The 21,351-nt window shown below is 39.3% G+C and overlaps 1 protein-coding gene across 2 annotated transcripts in view; it reads right to left on the bottom strand.

The window, feature by feature from the left end:
* The window catches only part of fgfrl1b (fibroblast growth factor receptor like 1b), a 41,418-nt gene extending 22,472 nt beyond the window's left edge, over positions 1 to 18,946 (bottom strand). The window contains exons 1-3 of one of the 2 annotated variants that reach the window (XM_053506642.1): positions 18,832 to 18,946; positions 18,662 to 18,747; positions 1,953 to 2,225 (exon numbers count right to left, since the gene is read on the bottom strand). In XM_053506642.1, coding sequence (XP_053362617.1) covers positions 1,953 to 2,225; positions 18,662 to 18,740 — 352 coding nt within the window. In that variant the 5' untranslated portion in view covers positions 18,741 to 18,747; positions 18,832 to 18,946. The remainder of the gene's footprint in view (positions 1 to 1,952; positions 2,226 to 18,661; positions 18,748 to 18,831) is intronic. The other variant, XM_053506643.1, reaches the window with a different exon arrangement.
* Positions 18,947 to 21,351: the final 2,405 nt, after the last annotated feature.

Genomic DNA, 21,351 nt, shown 5'->3' with positions numbered 1-21,351 from the left:
ATGAGCGCATTTAAAAAAAAAAATTACAACGCCATCTGTTGAAGTTTGGAATGTACTAAAATTTTTAGGTGGTACCGTAAACAGCGCAGAATGAAGGTGTAAGGTCGCAATTAGATTTTAATTGCACACTCTTAAGCATGTGTTAAAAAAATGTACAGCACCATCTGTTCAATTCTGAGATGAACTAATGATTTTTTTAGGGTACATTTTTCATGATGCAGTAAAATGCATCATAAGATGCAGAAAAGTGTTTACTCACACATCCAATTGCATTCCAATCACTTCCATGGTTACAGGTGTATAAAACCAAGCACCTAGGCTTGCAGACCGCTTCTACACACATTTGTCAAAGAGTGGGTCATACTCAGAAGCCCGGTGAATTTCAGCGTGGTACCGTCCAGTCATAAAATTTCCTCACTACAAAAAATTCCACAGTCAACTGTTAGTGGCATTGTAACAAAGTGGACAGCAACTCATCCATGAAGTGTTAGGCCACATAAAATGACCGGGGGTCAGCAGAGGCTGGTGCACAGAGGTCGCCAACTTTCCGCAGGGTCGATAGCTACAGACCTCCAAACTTCATGTGGCCTTCAGATTAGCTCAAAAACAGTGCTAAGAATAGGTTTCCATGCCCGCGCAGCTGCATCCAAGACTTACATCACCAAGTGCAATGCAAAGCATCGGATGCAGTGGTGTAAAGCATGCAACTACTGGACCATAGAGCAGTGAAAACGTGTTCTCTAAAGAGATGAATCATGTTTCTCTGTCTGGCAAACTGATGGATGAGTCTGGGTTCGCTAGGAGAATGGTACTTCATTGTGCTAATTGTAAAGTTTGGTTGAGGGGGATTATGGTCATAGGTTCATGCTCCTAACCTTGTGGCAACAGTTTCTAAATAGCCAGTTCCAACATGACTACACACCAGTGCACCAAGAAAGCGATGGATGAGCGATGTCTTTATAGATGGTGTGGAAGAACTTGACTGACCTACACAAAGTTTTGTGTAATGGTCAAAAAATCCCATAAACACTTGTGGAAAGCCTTACCAGAAAAGTTGAAGTTGTTATAGCCAAAAAGGGTATGCTTGGTTATATTAGCAAATTAATATTGTCATTTTAAGCAACACAATCCCGACCAGGCGTTATTAGGATAAACAAATTAAAGCTAAAAATAGATGCCGTTCCATATCTGACTAATTGCTCTGCCAGATGAAAGTAATACCTCCTGCCTGGTTAACCTTTTTGATGTATCTTGTTTCATAATCCCTTGTTGCTAGGGGTGAAAATCACTTTAAATTCTTGCTGGTATTATGTGGCCAAAAGGTGAAAAGAATAAACTATGGAGGCAGTGTCAGTCCTGAAAACCTTCTAAGATTCTTTTCATTTGTCTGATGAATCTGCTGCTGCTAACTCATTGTTCTGGGTCCAAATAGAGCAAAAGAGAAAGCTAGTGTGCAATGTACAGAGTAGTGTAGGCAAGGTGAGTCATGAACCTGTCGGTTAATTAGCAATACTGAAAGATCGAAACACAACACGGATGGTTCAGAAGTTCAAAGACTCAGAACGACAATTCAGAAGCAATTACTAAGGAGTCAGGGTGTTGTTCAAGATGAAATTACGCTAACTGATGCATTTTCTTGCTGCAACTGCTTTCATGACTGACTTTGAATGAGGATTTTCAGGGGCAACTGCTCTCTCTACTCTTTCCAGTAGACACTCATTCACCACTGAATCTTTTAGCAGTACGCAGTACCAGACTGTACCACCTACTATCACCCATGATCACCAAGAACATTGTGGATGGTTTGTGTCCCAGCCATTGCCCCACACTAAGTCAACAGGGTCTTTGTGCCAGTCTTAGAAGAGTTGCATCCGGCTTATAACCTGTGGTGATCCCTAATAAGAGTAGATGAAAGAAAAACAATAGCTGGTTATGATTTGTGCATCCCTTACCTATGACGGTGAGGGTGAAGTTAAGGGACACGCTGCCGAAGCCATTGGCCGCCTGGCACACATAGAATCCAGCGTCTTTGGCTTCCACGTTCTTGATCTTGAGGCCGTGCTGGAGAACACGGTAACGGTTCCAGCCCGCATTGATGTTTCTTCCATCCTTCGTCCAGAGCAGCAGGGGTTTAGGGTTACCTTCGACTGGGCATCGCAGGCGGATGTTACGCCCTAAATGTGCGATCTGCTTCTCCTCTACAACGCTACTCACCCACGGAGGTCCTAGAGCCAAAAGAAATGGAGCAACTGTCAGAGTCGAACAAAATAATAACAGTGTTAATGTTAAATGTTTATCTCTGCAGTGAGAAATAGGGGGGGTCAAACAAGTCCTGGCACACCTTAAAGGGTCTTGATTAGGCCCCAACAGTGGCTTTTTGACGGTTCTGAGATTCGAATTTTAAACACAGAACCTGTCAGTGTATGGAAACTAGCGAGTCACGGAAGGCAACGACTATAATAACCATGCTAATTGCTGGCTTCCGTGCCTTGTTAGCGGTATTTGTATTTCAGTCCAAGCCAGGCTTCTAACCATAAACGAATGTCAGACTAAATGCACCTTAATAGGTCAACAGGGCTTTGTTATACTTTACATGATTTGTGGTTGCCTGAAAATGGAACGTCTGGGTGAAGTTAGGAACACGTCCAGACAGAGCCAGCCTACTGAATAATTTTTGTGTTTACTGTGTTTAATTCAGATCAGACAATATTGCTCTTTTGTTGTTGATTTTTTCTTTTGTTTTCAGGCTGATTTAGGCATGCAACGAGAGCACAGAAGCCAGAGAGGTAAGAGACCTTGGTGAAAGAAATATGAAGAAAATCAAAACAGAGTTTCGAACCAGGCTAAAGTGTAGAGCTGGTCCTTACAGAACTCCTAAAACAAACTGTAAATAATAAAAATCTTAAAGTTAGCAGCACATTCCGAGAAAGAATAAGAGTTCCTTGAGTCAGAGCACTTTAGCGCATGGTTCTGTTTGGTTTTCATGGCCTCTGTGTGCACAAGGCCCTTTTCATTCCCCTTCTCTCGGCCTGCTAGTGGAGACTCCCATGAGGACCAGCTTTCCATTTCCTTTGGCCCACTTGAGCTGATTCACTCTCATTCATGCCTGGCACAGTCACATCCCATTGCCTGCTTGAGAAACTACGCCAGCAACCAAGGATGATGGAAATTGGGAAAAAAAAAAAAAAAAAAAAAACTGTCAGATTTCCCAAATTATTTTCATTTTCCTACAGCTCCCGCGGAATGTTCTTACTGGAGTGAAGCGTTTTCACCTGAATGCAATGGGCGGCTTCCAGGAACATGCCACGAGGCCCGAGCGAGAGAAGAAGTAAGGGTTGTTTTGGCGCTGGAATTAAATTAAAACACATTCCTGAACGTTTCACAAAGACACCCTTAGTGAAGAGATATTATTTTGTGTTTTCAAAACGATAAAACAATTTCTCCCTATTTGAATATAGTAGATGGGAACAACCGCAACAGGTGCGAAAAAGGAAAAGGAGACATCACAACGTGATTCAGCCAACGTGGCAATTTTGCATGTTGACAAAAGGGTTTGGACTATAATGAAGATCTTAACTTAATTCGCTTTACTTTACTGCAACCGAGTGGGTGAAATGTTAACAGTGCAAAAGTTTGCACCCCCCTCCATAAAGAAAAAAATAAGGTAAAAGCGCCAGATAATTATGTTCGAGGACAAAGGCAGGGTTTGACATCTGGTAAAAGTTTCTCACAGTGCCGTCAGGAAGAATGGAGCATCAAGGTGGAAGTAGGAAACTTTCGGAGGACATGGAAGTGCTTTCAGTAGGACATAAAACAAATTGTGCGTTTTACAACCTATAATATATTACTCTTAAAAAGAGAGATGCAAACCTAAAAAACACTTTTTGGTCTTGTCCTAGCGAAGAAACATCTGTGAAACCCAACACGCTAAAAGTCTCACTGCTGTGATCTGAATTTCTTTGTCTTCTTTATTTGCTCCTAAGGGTATGCAAAGATTTTTTTTTTTTTTTTTTTTTTTTTTGGTAAACTCAGCTGTATGTATTTTAGGTTTGCTGAATTGCTAAACTGAAACAGACAACAGACACAATACACTAGTTAAAGTCCAAGTGTGAGTTTTTTTTGAGTTACCCCTCTGGAGTGCCCCTAAAGGTTCTGCAGCATCAGAGCATTTACCTTATGGAGACTAAGAACCTTCAGTTACTTAATGAACCCCTGACATATACAGTATGTAGAAATATTATATTAAATACGTATAGTAATTGTAAGAAACAATTTTTCATTAAATTTAATGTTGAACTTTATATATTTTATAAGTAAAGAATAAAATAGCCATGTTCTGAAGTGTTTTATTCAGTAACGCAATCGTTCCTTCACCAGCCGCTTCTTTTTCTCCCCATTGATGTTAATAAGACATGTCATGTTACCGAGAAATGCAGAAAGCATAAATGTCTCAGCTCTGAAGACTGGAATAAAACCTATTCCTCTTTTTATAGAAGTTAAATAAAAGTTTAATACATTTGCGTGTGTGTGTGTGTGTGTGTGTGCATGTTTGAATGACTACATGAACACACACCTGTTATATAACACTAATTTACATTTCCTCATCCATCAGATTTAAGAATGCAACAATGTTGCGGAGAAAACGTCATTAAAGTGACGCTGATCATTTCAAACAAGTGACGCATCCGAGTCGTGAGTGACAGATACAAAGTGAACGAACGCTTGTTACACAACCACAGAAGGTGTGTATTTATTACATAACAGGCTCGGAGCTGCTCAGGGAGATCAAACGCATATACAGCAAAAGCCCTTATTAACACCCCCGTCCACACACACACACACACACTGAATACACACCTGATAGACTCCAATCACACACACATTGCTTTGTACTCTCTACATACACCATAACTGGGTGTGTTTCCATTTGAAAGGTTCTTGACTTTGAAATGATAGACATTTTAAGAAGAGTGTAGGAATCGCTCACACACACACACACACACACACACACGGACACAGTCACAGAGAGCTTGGAACACACACTTGCTACATTGTCACCCAGTTTATTGCATTTTTTCTTTTTTTTCTGCTGTTACTGTATATAAAAAAAGTATTAATAATTAGTGGGTAATAACTGTGTCATGTTGTTGATTATTTTCCCATAACAGCTGAACACCAACCTGGTACATAATTACAAATGTTTTATTTTTAATTACTAATGATTTATTCTTAATTATTCTTAATGTTTTATTTCAGTATTTATTTAGCCCAGCTGAAAGTGGTGTCAGATTTATCTTCTCTGTCATTTTCACATGGGTTATTCATCTCTTTCCGAAGGCTTTTATCTCTCGCCGTGATGCTTTACAGAAAAACAGACAGCATATAGACAGTCCATGTGCGTTACAAACCCGACGATGCTCTGAATACACGACCTGACAGATTTACGAGCAGGTTTCGTCCTTTGCATTTTTCTTCGGAAATGTAGCATAGATTTAAAAAATAAGAGTTGCTTAGCATCAGTTTTAACTTAAAGCTTGCTCACATGCATAAGTATGTGTGTGTGTGTGTGTGTGTGTGTGTGTGTGCATTGGGAAGGGCGGTTCATGTGGGGAGCAATACACTTCCATATGGGCACAAGCATATGGACTAGCAGCTATCACTTAAAAGCTACCCAGCATGTCTGTCCCAGCCAGCCGTCTTTGTTTCAGACATCTTGATATGAGCTTGTGATTTTTTCGGGGTGGATTTATGGACAGGAGGCCCCCAGACTGCAGAGCTTTGAAGGCTGGGGAACCTCAGAACCTTCACGCTGGTGTCCCAGAGTGAGCTTCAAAAAGCCTGACAGCACGTTGCTCGGATAAACGATAATGATGGAGGAAGTGGCATGGCCATCAAACAAGTGCCGAACGTGCTGGGAGAGGAAGAGGGTGTGTGTTCAAAAGAGAGACAGAGAGAGAGAGTTCTGATTGCCCCATAATGGTAGAAACTTTGAGTCAAGCTACACCGCAACTGCTGGAAATCTGCTCAGCAGAAACTATGAGTAAACAGGGATTTTAAAGGATCTGTGGTTATACAGGCAAACCGGTGACCCTGCCACCTGCTTCGCTATAAAATTGAAAGAAGTGGTTTTTAAAAAATAGAACTTCCACCCAAATTTATAGACTCAACTTGAGAACCGATAGTCATTAAGCTTAAAAATACACACTTAGTGTAAAAGTTCTTTATATCCGCTAGGTTATAAATTTTGAAAGTTACACTTGTCCTAAAAGTTCCTTAAGTTGGCTAGGGATGAGTTAAAAAATTTGGTGCTACATGGTGCGTTCAAGTCAAAGCGGGACAAACAGATGCGTCTATAGAACTATCATCCTAAGTCCTGGTTTGACTTGAATGACCTTGTTTTGTTTTGTTTTCTTAAAGTGAAAGTGTTTCTAAAGAAACTATAAAAGTAACAAAAGAATTGTTCTTATTTTCTAAAATGAAACATTTTAAAGCCTATGAGGGTTATATAAATGGAATATCAAATGTTTTTTCCATAGAATCCAACAACAGTGTTTCCTTTTACCCTAAATTTGCAAATCCCCCAAATCAACCTTACAAAGTTTAAACCTGTAGTGATTCCTACTTTCCATGTGGTTTGCAATGCGGATTGTTGATCTTTCTTGATAATTTCATATTGTGGAATTGTTTGCATGTCCTCAATCATGTCCTTGAGACCATTCGGACAGTTGTTGGTAATGTGCATAAGCTAGTAAAAGATCCTTAATGGAAATGTACAATGCTTTACAGAGAGCTGTAGTATTTAGTCATTGTGTGGCATTTTTCTATTCATGGCACGCATCACCTGTACAATGGCATAGCATGAAGGCTTCCTCTGCTACTTCCTGTGCAGAAATAACAAAGATAACAGCATCAGCCAATCAGAAGCCATGGCTCAGTAGGTCATCTCAAGACTGATCTCATAGCAGTAGGATTGTGTTTATTCTCAGTGATACACCAGTTAGACCAAACACATCTCATAGCTCTGGTATGTGGCTTCTTTATCTCGGGGTGATAATGCCCACCAATGACGCCTGTGATTGTTTGCACTGATGCTCAGGCTAGGAATCTCAGCATGGGGACACGGCTTGGTAAACATGCAAGCCTCCACCAATCCAGGCACACAGAGCCCAGGAGTTCTCGCTAGTCCTCTCTGGTTGTTTGTTTCGGAGGACTTTTATCAGATCTGTCCTTGATGCCAAGACGGCTGATTAACTTGTTCTAGCACAATGCTAACTGCCTGTGGGACTGGAACATTCAAATGATATCAGCTCAGGTATCATGTAAGGAAATGAAAGAAGAAAAATATATAAAGCATGTCTTTAGATGAAGATTCAAAAGTTGAAATTTATATCAGTTTATTTCCTTCCAGGAAAATCGAAGTGCACTCTTAAAATGACTTTTGTCTCTTTGGGGTACTGTTAAACGCTCTACACAAAGCTCTATAGTAGGAGTCTTAGGAGTCTTTCCCTATTAAAAGGGTTACAAGTAATGGTGCTTATCCAATCCACCTTTCAGGAACACTTTAAAGAGTTCATTTCTCCAAACTGTATGTACTGTATTTATTAATTAATCATTATTTTCTTCAGTTTCAGCGCCAGCTCCAAGCCCGGTAAATCGGGGAGCGTTTGGATCAGGAAGTTCATGATGTGCCAAATCGAACATGAGGATCAGATGATCCTCTGTGGTGACCCCTAACAGCAGTCGGAAGAAGAAGAACAACTGAGAACCTGAACAAAACAAGGCAGTTGAGATAAACGGTTAATGCCTTGGGTTCTGTGTACTAAGAATAATGATAAGAAGAATGGACATTTATGGTTGTTTAGCTTTCTTAACTACACTAAAGACTCCCTAAAAAGAAAAGCCTCTGTTGTAGGTTTCGACTTCATATTACCTTTAAGTGTTCCCTGACTTCGACAAAGGAGGTACAGATGGACAGACTTGAAGAATTACTGTACAGTCTAAATTAAAGCTTTTTTGTTAGAGAACTTACCTTGGCCATGGAACCGCTAAGAATTACTGTGCTTGTTTCAGAACCCTATGATAGTGTGTTCTCCTTAAAACACTTTATTATAAGAAAACACTTTGTTGTAGCTTATCCATCAATAATTCATTAAGGAAGTTTTTTAAAGTCTAGAACCCTTACTGTAAAGCTACCGTATGAGGGACGTTCTAGTCGAACTAAGACCAAAAAGCCATTGCCGAAGACTTTGAGCACTTTATTCTGATGAGACTCCACAGTAAAACATTGTAATGGTGTAACGTTTTAAAGAAGGTCATATATCCTTGAGGAACGATCCCAGCTGAGGTGGCTTAGAGCCCACTGCAGTCGTTCCCATAAACATTCGGCAAGTGGAACACCTAATCCTTAAAAATTGGCATATAACTTGTGGCGATTTTGTGGAAGAGGCGCATCTGTCATTGGGAACTGTACGTACAATCATCCACCACCAGCACAGCCATTTCCACATGTTTGGGCTATTAAAGGAGCTCCTGGGAGGCCAGTGTTTCAGATGTATATGCTAACGTACTGAGAAAACTTTCTAACTTGATGGTATACAAGCAGTAGTGAAACAGGAAGATAAGTGCATTAGTCTAGTAGTGGATTATTTGGAGAAATAAAGGAAGTTTTACTCTCACAACTGTGTTCTGTTATTCTGTACAATAAAAAGTACTTTTTGCTTGTTGTAGGGAGAAAAATGTAAGGGTTCCCAAAGAGACTAGAAATCCATTAGAAAGCTAAACTTTTTAAAGTTTGTTTACTTTCCATGTTCTTTATGGAGAGTAATATACAATATAGTATAAATGATATACAGGATATATTACTCTCCAGGAACCTACACCAGAGTGTGTTCCTCTAAAAGCAACTTTTAAGTGAAGGTTTTATGGAGATGGGAATTGTTAACTACCCTCAAGTTAAGTGTCCTCAAGGACCCGTTTCTCTTATAATGTACAGAGTCGGAGAATCCTTGAGGAAACATATTTTCATAAAGGGTAGTTGACAAGGAGCAAAGTGAGAGACCAGAGTGACTACAATTATGATGGATCTGAGGTTGACAACTGGAGCAATGAAACTTGAAGCTCTCGAGATCTTCTTTCAACACCAGCTGCCTTCATTCATGACTTATGGAGACTGAGGGAGTGTGTGTGAGCTGGACAGTGGCTCTTACTGGCTCGGCTTTGTTGTTGCTCAGCATTTCAGGCCTGCCGCTGTGAAATACTAAACCTGTGAGTCACTCCAGCGTAGGATAGCACCGTATATACCTTTCTCCAGCAGACCACCAGGGGTTGGACCACAGGGAAAAGTCCTAGTGCGCCAAACAGGCCTCATAAACGCACCCACCGCCTGGCAGGGGCACGAGATAATTCTGGTGATAAAACCGGAGCTCCAGCAGAGTAACGAGCACCTGTTTATTAAGAGTATTATTTGTGGGGAAAAAAAGCCGATGGCGATCACACGCAACATTTCTATTTCTGATTCATTTCTTTTTGTGTGTGTCCTATCTCACTCTGTAATCATCTTATTCATTTTATATCTCTGTCCCTTTGTGTCTTGTTGAATGTTTGTGTCTTGAACCGTTTCTTGAGATATGTCTTCGCCTGTCAGAGCAAGACTGCACGAAACAAAACAAAAAGAAAGAAAATAAAGACATGCCTTGCTTCAACCATTTAACTTTTCAGCTGTAAGGCTTCACTTTTTTTAAAAGGCTTTTGGATTTCTCAGTCCTTTCTCACATTGGCCTAAAGCAGTGACCCAGGCGACCCATCACCGGTGACCCAGGACAAATGGACCGGAGCAGCACTTGGAAAGATGCTAAAACAAAAAACAAACAACAAAAAAAAAACAACGGATTGCTTTGGTTGAGCTCTACAATTTCAGGGCTCTGAAAAAACATGTCCGTTGTATAAATACACAGACCGGGGGATGTTCAGAAGCATTGTGGTGGCAAAATCGCGTCTTTCAGAGCTGACGTTGCAAGCAGCGGAGCCTGGTTAGCTTGGACAGCTGTAATCCTCTCGCTGAATTGCTGAGTAATCCCACCTGTAAAAGGGAAGACAAAAGGAGAGCTGCAGGAGCAGCCCGAGAGCTTCCCACACCCAGAGACATGATCCAGGGGAACGTCGCTCCGACAGGAACGGGTTGAAAAATGAGGGAATAGTGGCAAGCTTTCTTTTTTTTACAGCACATTGCCGCGCTTCCACCTGTGCAAACACTCCACCCGACCACAAGCAACAAGCGTTCGAGCGGATCACAGTCACATGACGGGATACCGCCGAACTCCCGGAGCTATTCATGATCTCTAACATTAAACTGATAAAAAGGAAAGGGGAAGAGAGAGGGAAAAAAAAGTTCAAAGGCTCGGCTCTCTCCTTTATGTTTTAAAGCCTCCTCCATAAATACCGACGCTACACGTCGGAGTGATGCCGCACAAGACCAAGCGCAGCTCATTAAGCGCCTTGTTTACCCGAGATACTGAAGGCTGAAAAACCGCGGCCTGGCCTTTTGATAACGGGGAAGATCGGAACTACAAAGTCGAGCCCGGGCCCATCAAAACACGCAACGAGAGCTGCTTCTCATCTGCCTTTAACAGACGTGGGGAGGAAAAGTGTGCTACGCTCGCCAGATTGAACGTGGAGTTGATCCTAACATGATCCATTCATGTGCGTGTGTGTTTGTGCGTCGGGATTTCTCTTCCTTTATGTGCGTGTATCTGTGGAGTCTCTGAATACGAGTCATGAACATCATGTTCGAATTTAATAACTGCACCGTTTCCCAGTTTAAGATTGTTGGTTAAATAGCTCAGGATTTACAACGCCAAAGAGAACACACACAGCCCAAAAGACCTGCCAAACTAACTTTTTTTTTTTCTTTAATTGTTTTTTTTTTTTTTTCAAAAAAAGATTTTGCTAAGAATGTAAAGAAGTAAACTTTTTTTAATCCCCTTTTAGACACACGCCAGGCCTTTTTGAAACTCTGTTAATAGTGATCTTGCCTCGAGCAACGTTTTAATTAGTTCGAGCACCGAGCCAGAAAGCACGCAGCACGCACACGCCGACACACACCGACGCACATCAGAGGCCGACGTTTGACAAGTTTTACGAGCATGAAATGATGTTCCTAATGAAACAGAAGAGTCACGCTGTACTTACAATACGGGAATATAATGAATACTAAGAAGCACCTGAGGGACTGTAGGGCTAAATAAACACCTTTTCACAGATACACACACAACACAAAGGGCCTCAGACAGGAAGGGCTTCTGTTTTTTTCTTTTTCTTTTGCCTTAAGGCCCTGCCTGATAAACTTACACTACACAGATACCATCAGCAGTACAGTACTATATAACTAACCTCCAAATAACAATAACATTAATATTCATTATTATTATTAGCAGTTCCTCCAGGGTTCTCCGGTTTCCTCCCACTTCCTAAAAACACTAAGCTTTTTTGGGGGGTTGTTTTTTTGCATTTTTAATAGCCTCCAGGTGTGAAAGCGCTCGTGCACGAGACCCTACGGTGCACAGGATACACACTCTAAACTATTTTTTGCAAGTTAAATCAAAGAACCACAAATAAACCACGGGCAAAGATATTTTTGTATTTCGAAAAAATAACTTGGTTTACAAATATTTCTGGATGGCACCACCTCATTGGCTGTACTGTTTATTCATGGAGTCTACTTTATTTATCCATTACTCCGTGTGCCTTTGCAGAACAGAACACACTTGGTTCCTGAAAGATTTCCAACAACAGGCCGTTTATTTTTTTTTGTTGTTCTTTAAACCGGTTCTGCTCAAGTTGATCAGTCACTAATGCCTGCTCCATGCCAACCAGCGAAAACAAGCACACTATACAGCCAAATGTATGTGGACACCTGATGATTAGACTCCGAATGTGGGTTTTCCCTAAACTGTTTCCTGTTTCAAAATCTGTATAGAAGGTTTGGAGGCCTAATCTTGTTCCAAAACTGTTTAAAAAGAAAACAAGCTCCATGAAAACATGGCGTGTTAAGATTGGAGCCGAATGATCACACGTGTTGCTTATTGAGTTGTGCTACAAAAGCAATAATGTCATCATGGAAACTGTAATTCTTCATCATCTTCATAAACCCGATCGACTGTGTGTTGATAATTTTTTCAAACCAGCATCTCGTAGAGTATTTCAGCTCAAAAACATGTCATTTATTCCGGCCTGATCTGGAGCATCTCTCCAATAAACATACACTAATACAGCATGAAAGACCATTAGGGGGAAAAAAACCCTTATCGCACTACAGTAATTCCTTTAACCAGGGCAAACACATCTAATTAAATTTCCCGAAAGCTGGACTGTTATTCCTGTAGATCACAGAGGCTCTACGGCTCCAGCCGAGCTGCTCCATTATCACTCGAGTGATAAGCGAGAGCGCCTGCAGAGAGCCGTTATCTGCCTGATGAAGCGGAGGAGAAGGAGGCGGACACCTGCGGAGACGGCCGCCGGAGCCTCGAAGTCCTCCTGCTTAACATGACCGAAGCCAAATCAGCTGACTCGATTACTGTATTACATCGCCAGAATTATTCTATAGCGCCTTTAAAATCAATAAAATGACTATGATGATCGGGAAAGATTGACTGCCTTGTTTACAAACCCGGAGTCTGGATCAGATTTGGACGTGAAATCCGGACCTGCCGTCGCTGTTGTCTTTTCTGATAAATCTGCCACTAATATTTTGTCGTGTCTGGTTTTACTGCAGAATCTTTTAGAGACCGTGACATGCGTCTTTGATGCCTGCGCCTCTTCGAACATATGGAAACCACCGCAACTTGGTCGGGAACACACTGTTTTTGTTAGAACGCCACATCAAGCCCTGTGCATGATGGAGTATGTAAATCCGGCTTCAGCTTCTCGGCCAAGCTATCACTAGAGCACGTGAAAAGATTACGGAGGACGCCGACACTCCCGCAGGCCGAGCTCGGGGCGGTGAAGAGCTTCATGCTTTCCAGACGCAAAAACTCAAAAGAGAGGGCAGGAACCGAGAGGAAGAAACAGGAAATAGCAAGGTTAGCGAGAAGTGAAAACATTCCTCAGGACTGTACAGGGACTTTCTTTAGTGTTGGCTGGCATGTGGGAGCATGTGTGTGTATGGTTATGTTTGCGTGTGTGTGTGCAAGTGAGAGAGAGTGAGAGAGAGAGAGAAAGAGAGAAAGAGGGGTGACTGGTTACATAAAGTGAGTGTGGATCCAGAGCAGAGGATTTTCTTTTCCATATATTTGGAATAAAAACGTTATGTCACACTAATTTGCTCATAACTTCTCAAATGATCATAGAGAGCGCTCCAAGCTCTTAAAGGTCTTGCCTCGAGTCATATCCTATACAGCACATCTCTAAAATCAAATTAATGGCTATAATAACCAGACAAGAATCCCAGATCTGAACAAACTGCCGCAACCACCATAGGGAAAAAAGCAAAGCAGATGAGATAGGAAAGGTCATAATGAACTACTAGATGTTTATTAACCTGTGTGTTACTCCTCTTACACAACAGCAACCTTTAAATGATTAGAATTCGACATATTATTAATTTATCTTTACAATTAATGCCATAAAAAACACATTAAGACACTTGTTCACTTACTTTAGAGCAGCTATAACCCCTCCTTCCTTCATCTGACTTTCTTTCTTTTTTTTTTAAGCACAATAAGACATCTTGTCATGTTCCTGGGGAACTAGAACCTACTAAAATCTCTGTCTTGAAGACTTTCCTGTCTCAGAAGCTTTACATCTGCCTGTCAGAACGTCCTGACACTGGAGACTCCTTCCACAAAATGTTAAACAATCAGCAATCTATAGAAAAATGTCACATATCCAAAACAAATCAACAAACCTTTTTGACCTGTTCATGTGGATCGTCCATTTTACACATCTCTGTGTTTAAGTATTTATTTTCAGATCAATGGTCATAGTAAACCAGTCAACCAATCAGAATAAAGAATTCAACAACACTCGTTAATCGTTAATGACTTAACACATGTTGATTGGTCACTTCATTAAAGATTCTTCTCTTATGAGATCATTCCTACTGAGATTACATTAGGAGTATCTACCTCTTTCGGAGTCAGGTTTTACCTTAGCCGTATTTTATCCCACGGGTTCACCACTCTGACCTTTGCCCCCTGCTCCCTATTTACCTCCAGTCACCCTTATCCAAACTGAACAGCCCTCAAACTGATTGCACTCGGCACACAAACAGAGCTAAAGTGCTCGGCTTCGCAGCATTCCAGTCGAGACTACGGGCAGGAAAGGAGCAATCCAAGCACAACAAAGACTGTGTACGCTGCCCTCCTCCGACTCGACGGGTCCCACACACATGCATTAAAGACTCAGGTGGGAGTGAGCAGGTCGGCAGATGGAGAAGTAAACATGGTGGACAATACAGTCTTTACTTCTGACCGCATTCTTATCAGTGAGCTGACCCAGCAGTACACCTCACAGTGCTCAGGGACGGTACGAGATCAGCTGGAATACTAGGTAGGCTGTGAGTTCAAACCAGAGATCCATCACCAGCAGCCTGAGCGGCTCTAACAGCGGATTTTTGCAATCCAAATCACATGATATATCAACGTGCTCATTCATTTAAATATGTTAACCACATCATTAAAAAAATGATTGACGGAATTGTATGTACAGTAAGACTATGACTATCGTTTTTTTCTTATTCCCACTGTCAGTCTGTTTAAACACTAAAGTCACTGAAGCACTTATACTGTATATGGTCTTGATGCCACTTTGGAGGGAATTAGTTAAATGTAGTGTACTGACCCTTTAATGTTAAGCTCAACTTTTTGGTAGAGCACATGTCAAGTCACTATACTGTATCATATTTAGAAAATGTGTTTAACTTAACCTTATTGAGCCATCTCTACCACTTGGTTGAGGTGTGCTAGGCTAAAACAAATCCACTAACTGTCCCTGTGAGTTTATATATCATTCCTATTGAATTGTTTTACAGAATAGCATGAGAAATGAAGTAGATCTAATGCATTATTTTTTAATGCACTATAACAGCACCTGAAAGTTAACATTTTAGTTCAACTTTTTGTTTTGTTTCTTGAGAACATATTGACACTTTTACCATAAAGTGACATCTCAACCATTTGGAAAAGCCTTACAAAGGGGTCTGTTAAAATGAGTAAATGAATCGATAGCTAAAATGAATTGCCCAAAATAAATTAAAAATTAAAAACTAAACTACTACTATTTTCCATTACTTCTTCATTAGTCAGGAATGTTAAGAGTAAATTGTGAAAAATTAGATCTGTTTTGGAAGGAGTCTCCAGTGTCAGTGCTTGGTAAAGGTAATGCCGGTAAACTTTTTTTCAACAAGGGCTGGAATGCAAGATTTGCCCTTTCTGGTTTCTCAGTCACAGAACTACACTGTATATTTTTGTCTCCTGAAAAAAAAAATCTACCCTGGTGCTGGAGCGACTGATTTTAATATTATTATAAACATATAAATGTCTAATGTGTTGTTCTTTCTATAACAGCGTGCCACGTTCTGATATTATTATTACATACTTACATCCTGAAAAACAGCGACAGAGTGCAAAGTGCAAAATAGTGCACTTCTCCCCGAGACCTAATAAAACCGGAGCTTTAGATTCAATCTGGCCGAACCCTGACACTCAGACTGACCTTGTTACTTTTAGCCATATTTTAATCCGCTAAACGTTCCCCCTGTTTAAATCTTGTTAAATGCGATACTCCTGGTGATATTCTATCTGAGAATGTTGTGAATCAAAGCAGCTCTGATGTTATGAGAGCGCTCAAAAGGGTAAATTTACACACGGCTTGCCTTTTATCTGTAAAAGACAATGTTTTATTTTCTCAAAGAGACCGTAAAGCGGCCCTCGGGCTCTCAGCGGGGTGACGCAGGACGGTGTGAAAGTGAGCTGTTCCCATCCATCCAGTCCGTATAACGTCCCGCGTCTGTCCTCGTCCATGGAGGCTCCCTGCCAGCAGGTGTCATCGTCCCTACACTCTGATTTATCTCGACTGCTTTTTAACTTGGCAGGGGCCACAAACCAGCGCACGACTAAACAACCAGCTGCAGGAACAGGGGCCAGGACTGGGAAGGCTTCAAAAGGGCAGAGTGTGTGTGTGTGTGTGTAGGTATGTGTGTGTAGGTGTGTGTGTGTGTGTGTGTGTGTGTGTGTGTGTGTGTGTGTGTGTGTGTGTGTGTGTAGGTGTGTGTGTGTGTGTGTGTGAATGCAGTGTACACAAGCACTGAAGCAACTGATTCACGTCTTAAAGGCACTTTTCTTTTTATTTCTACAGCTAAGTGCAAAAGTTTGCGTACCCCTACTGTAAGTACAAGTTAAATCACTTATTTAATCAATAAATCATTTAGTTTGTTGGATTTTACAAATTTTTCATCACAGAGCAAATTTGTGGCAAAGTGTGTAATAAGATATTAACTGTGGAAAGTTAATATCATGTATCATCAATTCATTTAAAAATTAATGTTAGTAGTGAAATTCGTTAAGAACAATTTACACAGGGATGTTTCACATCAACAAATTTTTATATACAGTAAGGCTATATATATATATATATATATATATATATATATATATATATATATATATCATTTTTCTACATTCCACTGTCAGTGTGTTTAAGCACTAATTCACTAAAGCACTTAAATATGGTCTTAAGGGCACTTTTAGTTTTTATGCCTACAGCTACGTGGAAACATTGACAAACTTTTCCTCATTATAACTTAACAGCGAATTGCTGAAAAGGTGCATGCGAAGATTACATGCCAAGATAACCCTTAAACGTTCTCCTCAACATTTTGGTAGAGCAGTGTACTATACTGTATCACATTTTAAAACCATAAACTCTTTCAAAAACCCTCACTTATCATCTTCAGAGAAAACCTAGGTACCTAGGAAACATAACTCTTTAAGAATTTCTAGACATCGTAATCAACCGATATTGTAAAAGTGTCGACAGTAGAAAAATGCAGAACTAAAACTAAAATTTATGTTATTAAAGGAAATATTCCATTAATGCACTATGGAGTGTTTAAATTACTCACATTGTGTTAAATAAATCCCTGCAACTGAGCACTTCGCCACATTTTAGGTGCTAATTTGAGCCACTCGGAGTCCTTTAAACCCAGCAGGTGACCGTTTTAAAGAGAAATAATTGATCCTTAACATGGACTGTATTATCGTGATCCTTATTGCAGAGAGCAGCGTCAGCTTCACATTTTACACTTAAAAAAAGCATTTTAAAAGACGGCGAGGAATTTTTAAACAGATAGGAAAGTCTTAAAGACAATGCGGGAAATATTTCAAACATTAACACAGACCATGATACAGGGGGAGATGCATGTGAACCTCAGGCTTCCACATAACACATGACAATACAATAACATCAATGTGATTCTGTAATGATGATGATCAATAAATGAATAATAATAATGTAGTATAATAAATTTATACTTGTTACACGTATTTATTTTAATCACATCTTCTTAAAATAAGGCATCAATTCAAATCATAATATTATCACACACCTGTAACTATGACATAACAAATGTGCCATAACATTCCCTTTTTTAATTTATTTAAATATTTTTTCTTTGTGCTGTGTGAACTACATACATAATGTGTATGCACCCTAAGTGTTTAGTGTTTGTTATTTTTATATATATATAAAATATATATATATATATATATATATATATATTTTTTTTTTTTTAATTATTCAAAATGTATTTTTAAATAATCACATATATGAAATGTGATTATTTAAAAGTACATTTTGAATAATCACATTTTTATAAGAAATCATAATACTTAAAGAAAAATGTTTCCTTTATTAAAAAAAAAAAAAAGAAAAAAATGCTTTTGTTATACTATATTTTTACAATATTCTGTAGTTTAAAATATTTTTTAGAATTTGGAACATTTTTCTTGTCTTTTTTTTACAATTTTCTTAAAATATTGTTATTTTTTAGATTATTATACTGTTTTTAAATATGTTTTGACTTTTTAAAAAATATCACTAAAAAACTTATTTTCCAATTTAATATAATATTTTTTTTTCATTATCACTTAATTCTCAAAATAATTCTACAATTTTTAACATATTTTAACTTGTTTTTTCAATATTTCCTCTTTTTTTATTAAATCGTATGATTTTTTTTTTTCACCCTGAAACATGAATATTTTATTCTCTGACTATTCAGGTCATAATTCTTGAAATATTTTGGTCTATTTCTCTCTCTCTCTCTCTCTCTCTCTCTCTCTCTGTCATTATAATAAAGTATTTCGACTTTAAAAACCAAACATTTGATATATTCTTGAAATCTCATGTGGTTTTTTGGCTAAAGCTGTGAAATACAGTTGTAACCAGAACATCTGCTCACAATAAATAAATAAATAAATAAATAAATAACCAGAATAATTAACATAAATAAGTAATACATATGATATAACATAGATAGATAGATAGATAGATAGATAGATAGATAGATAGATAGATAGATAGATAGAATAAAATAAAACCATAACCAGAATCATGTCCATCTTGCCCCTACCCTGCATCACAGAGATCAGATCAGAGTTGAACTCACCAATGGCTTCACATGACACTGCGATGATCAGGATCCCAGCAAGTGAGAAGAAGTTTTCAGCTTCAGAGTTCATTTTCATTCTGTTACTGAGTCAGAAAGAAGTCGGTGGAAGCCAGTGAGAGACACATTTAGGACTAAAGCAAAGCTTCCTGTCAAAGACTTACACTCACCTCTCCGGATCCAGCGGGATGCAGCTAGCAGCGCGACACACACACACACACACACACACTGCGGTACACACACACCCTGCGGTACGTACACACACACACACACACACACACCCTACTGTACTCACACACACACACCCTACTGTACTTACACACACACACACACACACTGCAGCCCCGCGTCTTCTCTCTGCGCGTCCCGCTCAGCTCCCTCTGCCCGCACCGGAGTCCAGCTGCTCAACTCTCACAGCCAATCACAGGGCGGCGGAACTTCAGGAGCCAATCAGAGCCCGGTCCGCGTCTCAGCCGCGTCACCGCCGCGTGAGCGCGCGTGCGGAGCTCAGAGCGCGCCATCTGTCTGCCGTGCACGTGCTTACAACTTATTATTTATCAGCGTTAGTACGCGTCGTTAAAGAGTTAGTTTAGAAATAAACGTTAAAGGTTAAAGCTAAAAATAATCTGCTGATCTTTAATGTAATTAGTGTTATTATTATTATTATTATTATTATTATTATTATTATTATTGTTGTTGTTGTTGTTATTATTATTATTATTATTATTATTATTATTATTATTAGTATTATTATTAGTAGTAGTAGTAGTATTTCAGGTTGAAGTCCACGTGCATCAATGGTAAGTAATCAGTATTATTATTATTATTATTATTATTATTATTGTTGTTGTTGTTGTTGTTATTGTTATTATTATGATTATGATTATTATTTCAGGTTGAAGTCCACGTGCATGTCTGTCTGTACAGCAGAACTCTCTGTCTAACTTATTAATACAGGGTGTGGTGTTCATATTTTTGTTACTCACCCAGTGTTCCAGGTCGGCTGCATTTTGTATTTTTTAATTCAACACAATCGATCAATTTTATGTTAAAATACTCAACATATATTTTCTTCATCCTGATTACAAACAATATAAACAGGATATATGGGTAATATCTGCCCTTTCCCTTTGTTAGATCACAATTATGAATTAAAGTGCTACTCGTTTTTTTCCCCTTAATAAAATGTATAAAAATAAAAATACAATGTAATAAAATAGATCAGTTATCAATGTGAGTAAAAAAAACAGATTTACAAATTAAACAACTATTGATTTTAATTTATACAAACTTAATTAGAATTTTAACCCCTTCACATCATTTTACACAACACAAGCTGAACCATATCAACACATCAGCCCCACTGAACTCATTGCCTTTTCATACCAGCCTATACAACACATGAGTTTTACTGTGTATATGGTGCAGACAGTATGTACTTCTTGATGCATGTACATAGTGTTTCTCTGCCCACCTTGGGTCCACACACTTCACAGCACTTCTTTTTGTTGTTGCTGGCCGCGACCTAGAATAATAGCCCCAGGGTTGTTAAATAGAGGGAGGCGGGGCACCCATTTGTCCCACACCGTCCTGATGGAAGCTAACTTGTCTCTCTGCCTTTGCGCTGGTCTGTCATCTTGATGATAAGGAAGTGTTCCAGGGACATTGTCTGGGATTCTGTGGATTTACCTTTAAACCTGAAAACTCCAACAAAGATAAGAGCTCTAAAGTGGGCAAAAAAAGTGGGTGTTTAAAAAACAAGCCAAAATTATTGCAATCCAGAATAATTTTCTAGATTGAACCTGGGACGAAAAGCTGAAAAGAAGACTCGATGTCCTGGACATGAGAAACTGCCATGCCTGTTAGCCCTAGTTGCATTCTTTGCACATTGGCAGCCATGCAGGGTGACACAAGAAGACCAGTTAATTTCACCATTTTTTGACATCCATATGATCTCCTTCCAAATTCAACTGCAATGTCTTCTGAACAGAGAATCTTTTCGTCATCTTGATAAGGTGTGATAAGGAACCACAAAGCTATATTTATTGCGTCTGGCCCCCTAATTTGTGATATGTAAAATGCGATAGAATAGGAGCGAAAAAAGATTGATTCCCACAAGACAGAGGTTAAAGAGTACAGGAATGTGAGAGCAGACAGGTGTCGGTGCTTGATTTTTGCCACAATGTTGTATGACAATGTTTGCAACCTTGTGTGGGACAACAGGGCCGAAACACAAAACTCACACTCTCCTTCTTTCTCTCTCTCTCTCACACACACACACCTATACAATTTTCACACTTTTATTAGCCCCAGGTCCAGTAGACCTGAATATCCTCCATGTAATATAAATGTGTAAGGAGGGTGTACAGGGTGTGGTCATTGACAATGAAAATTCACAGAAAATGAGCCAAAGCCAATGAGTCTGAGTTTGAAGAAATAATTAATTGTATAATTTTTCTTTTGATAAAACATAAAAACAGGTCCCACAGACCCGAACACCACATAAGGGGTTAAGACGACTCCAGCACATTAAAATTCACTTATACCACTTCAGCACTGACCTAATCCCAGTAAAATATTCAGTTTAACTTTTCTAATTAATATCTATTGGTGCAGGTGTTTGTTTACATTGAGACAGTAGTGCATTAGTATCTTATTTTAAAGTAGATTATTAAATCCGACACATAACT

The sequence above is a fragment of the Clarias gariepinus genome, chromosome 10 (assembly GCF_024256425.1).
Source record: "Clarias gariepinus isolate MV-2021 ecotype Netherlands chromosome 10, CGAR_prim_01v2, whole genome shotgun sequence".
NCBI lineage: Eukaryota > Metazoa > Chordata > Actinopteri > Siluriformes > Clariidae > Clarias > Clarias gariepinus.
This window is presented reverse-complemented; position numbering and strand designations above follow the sequence as displayed.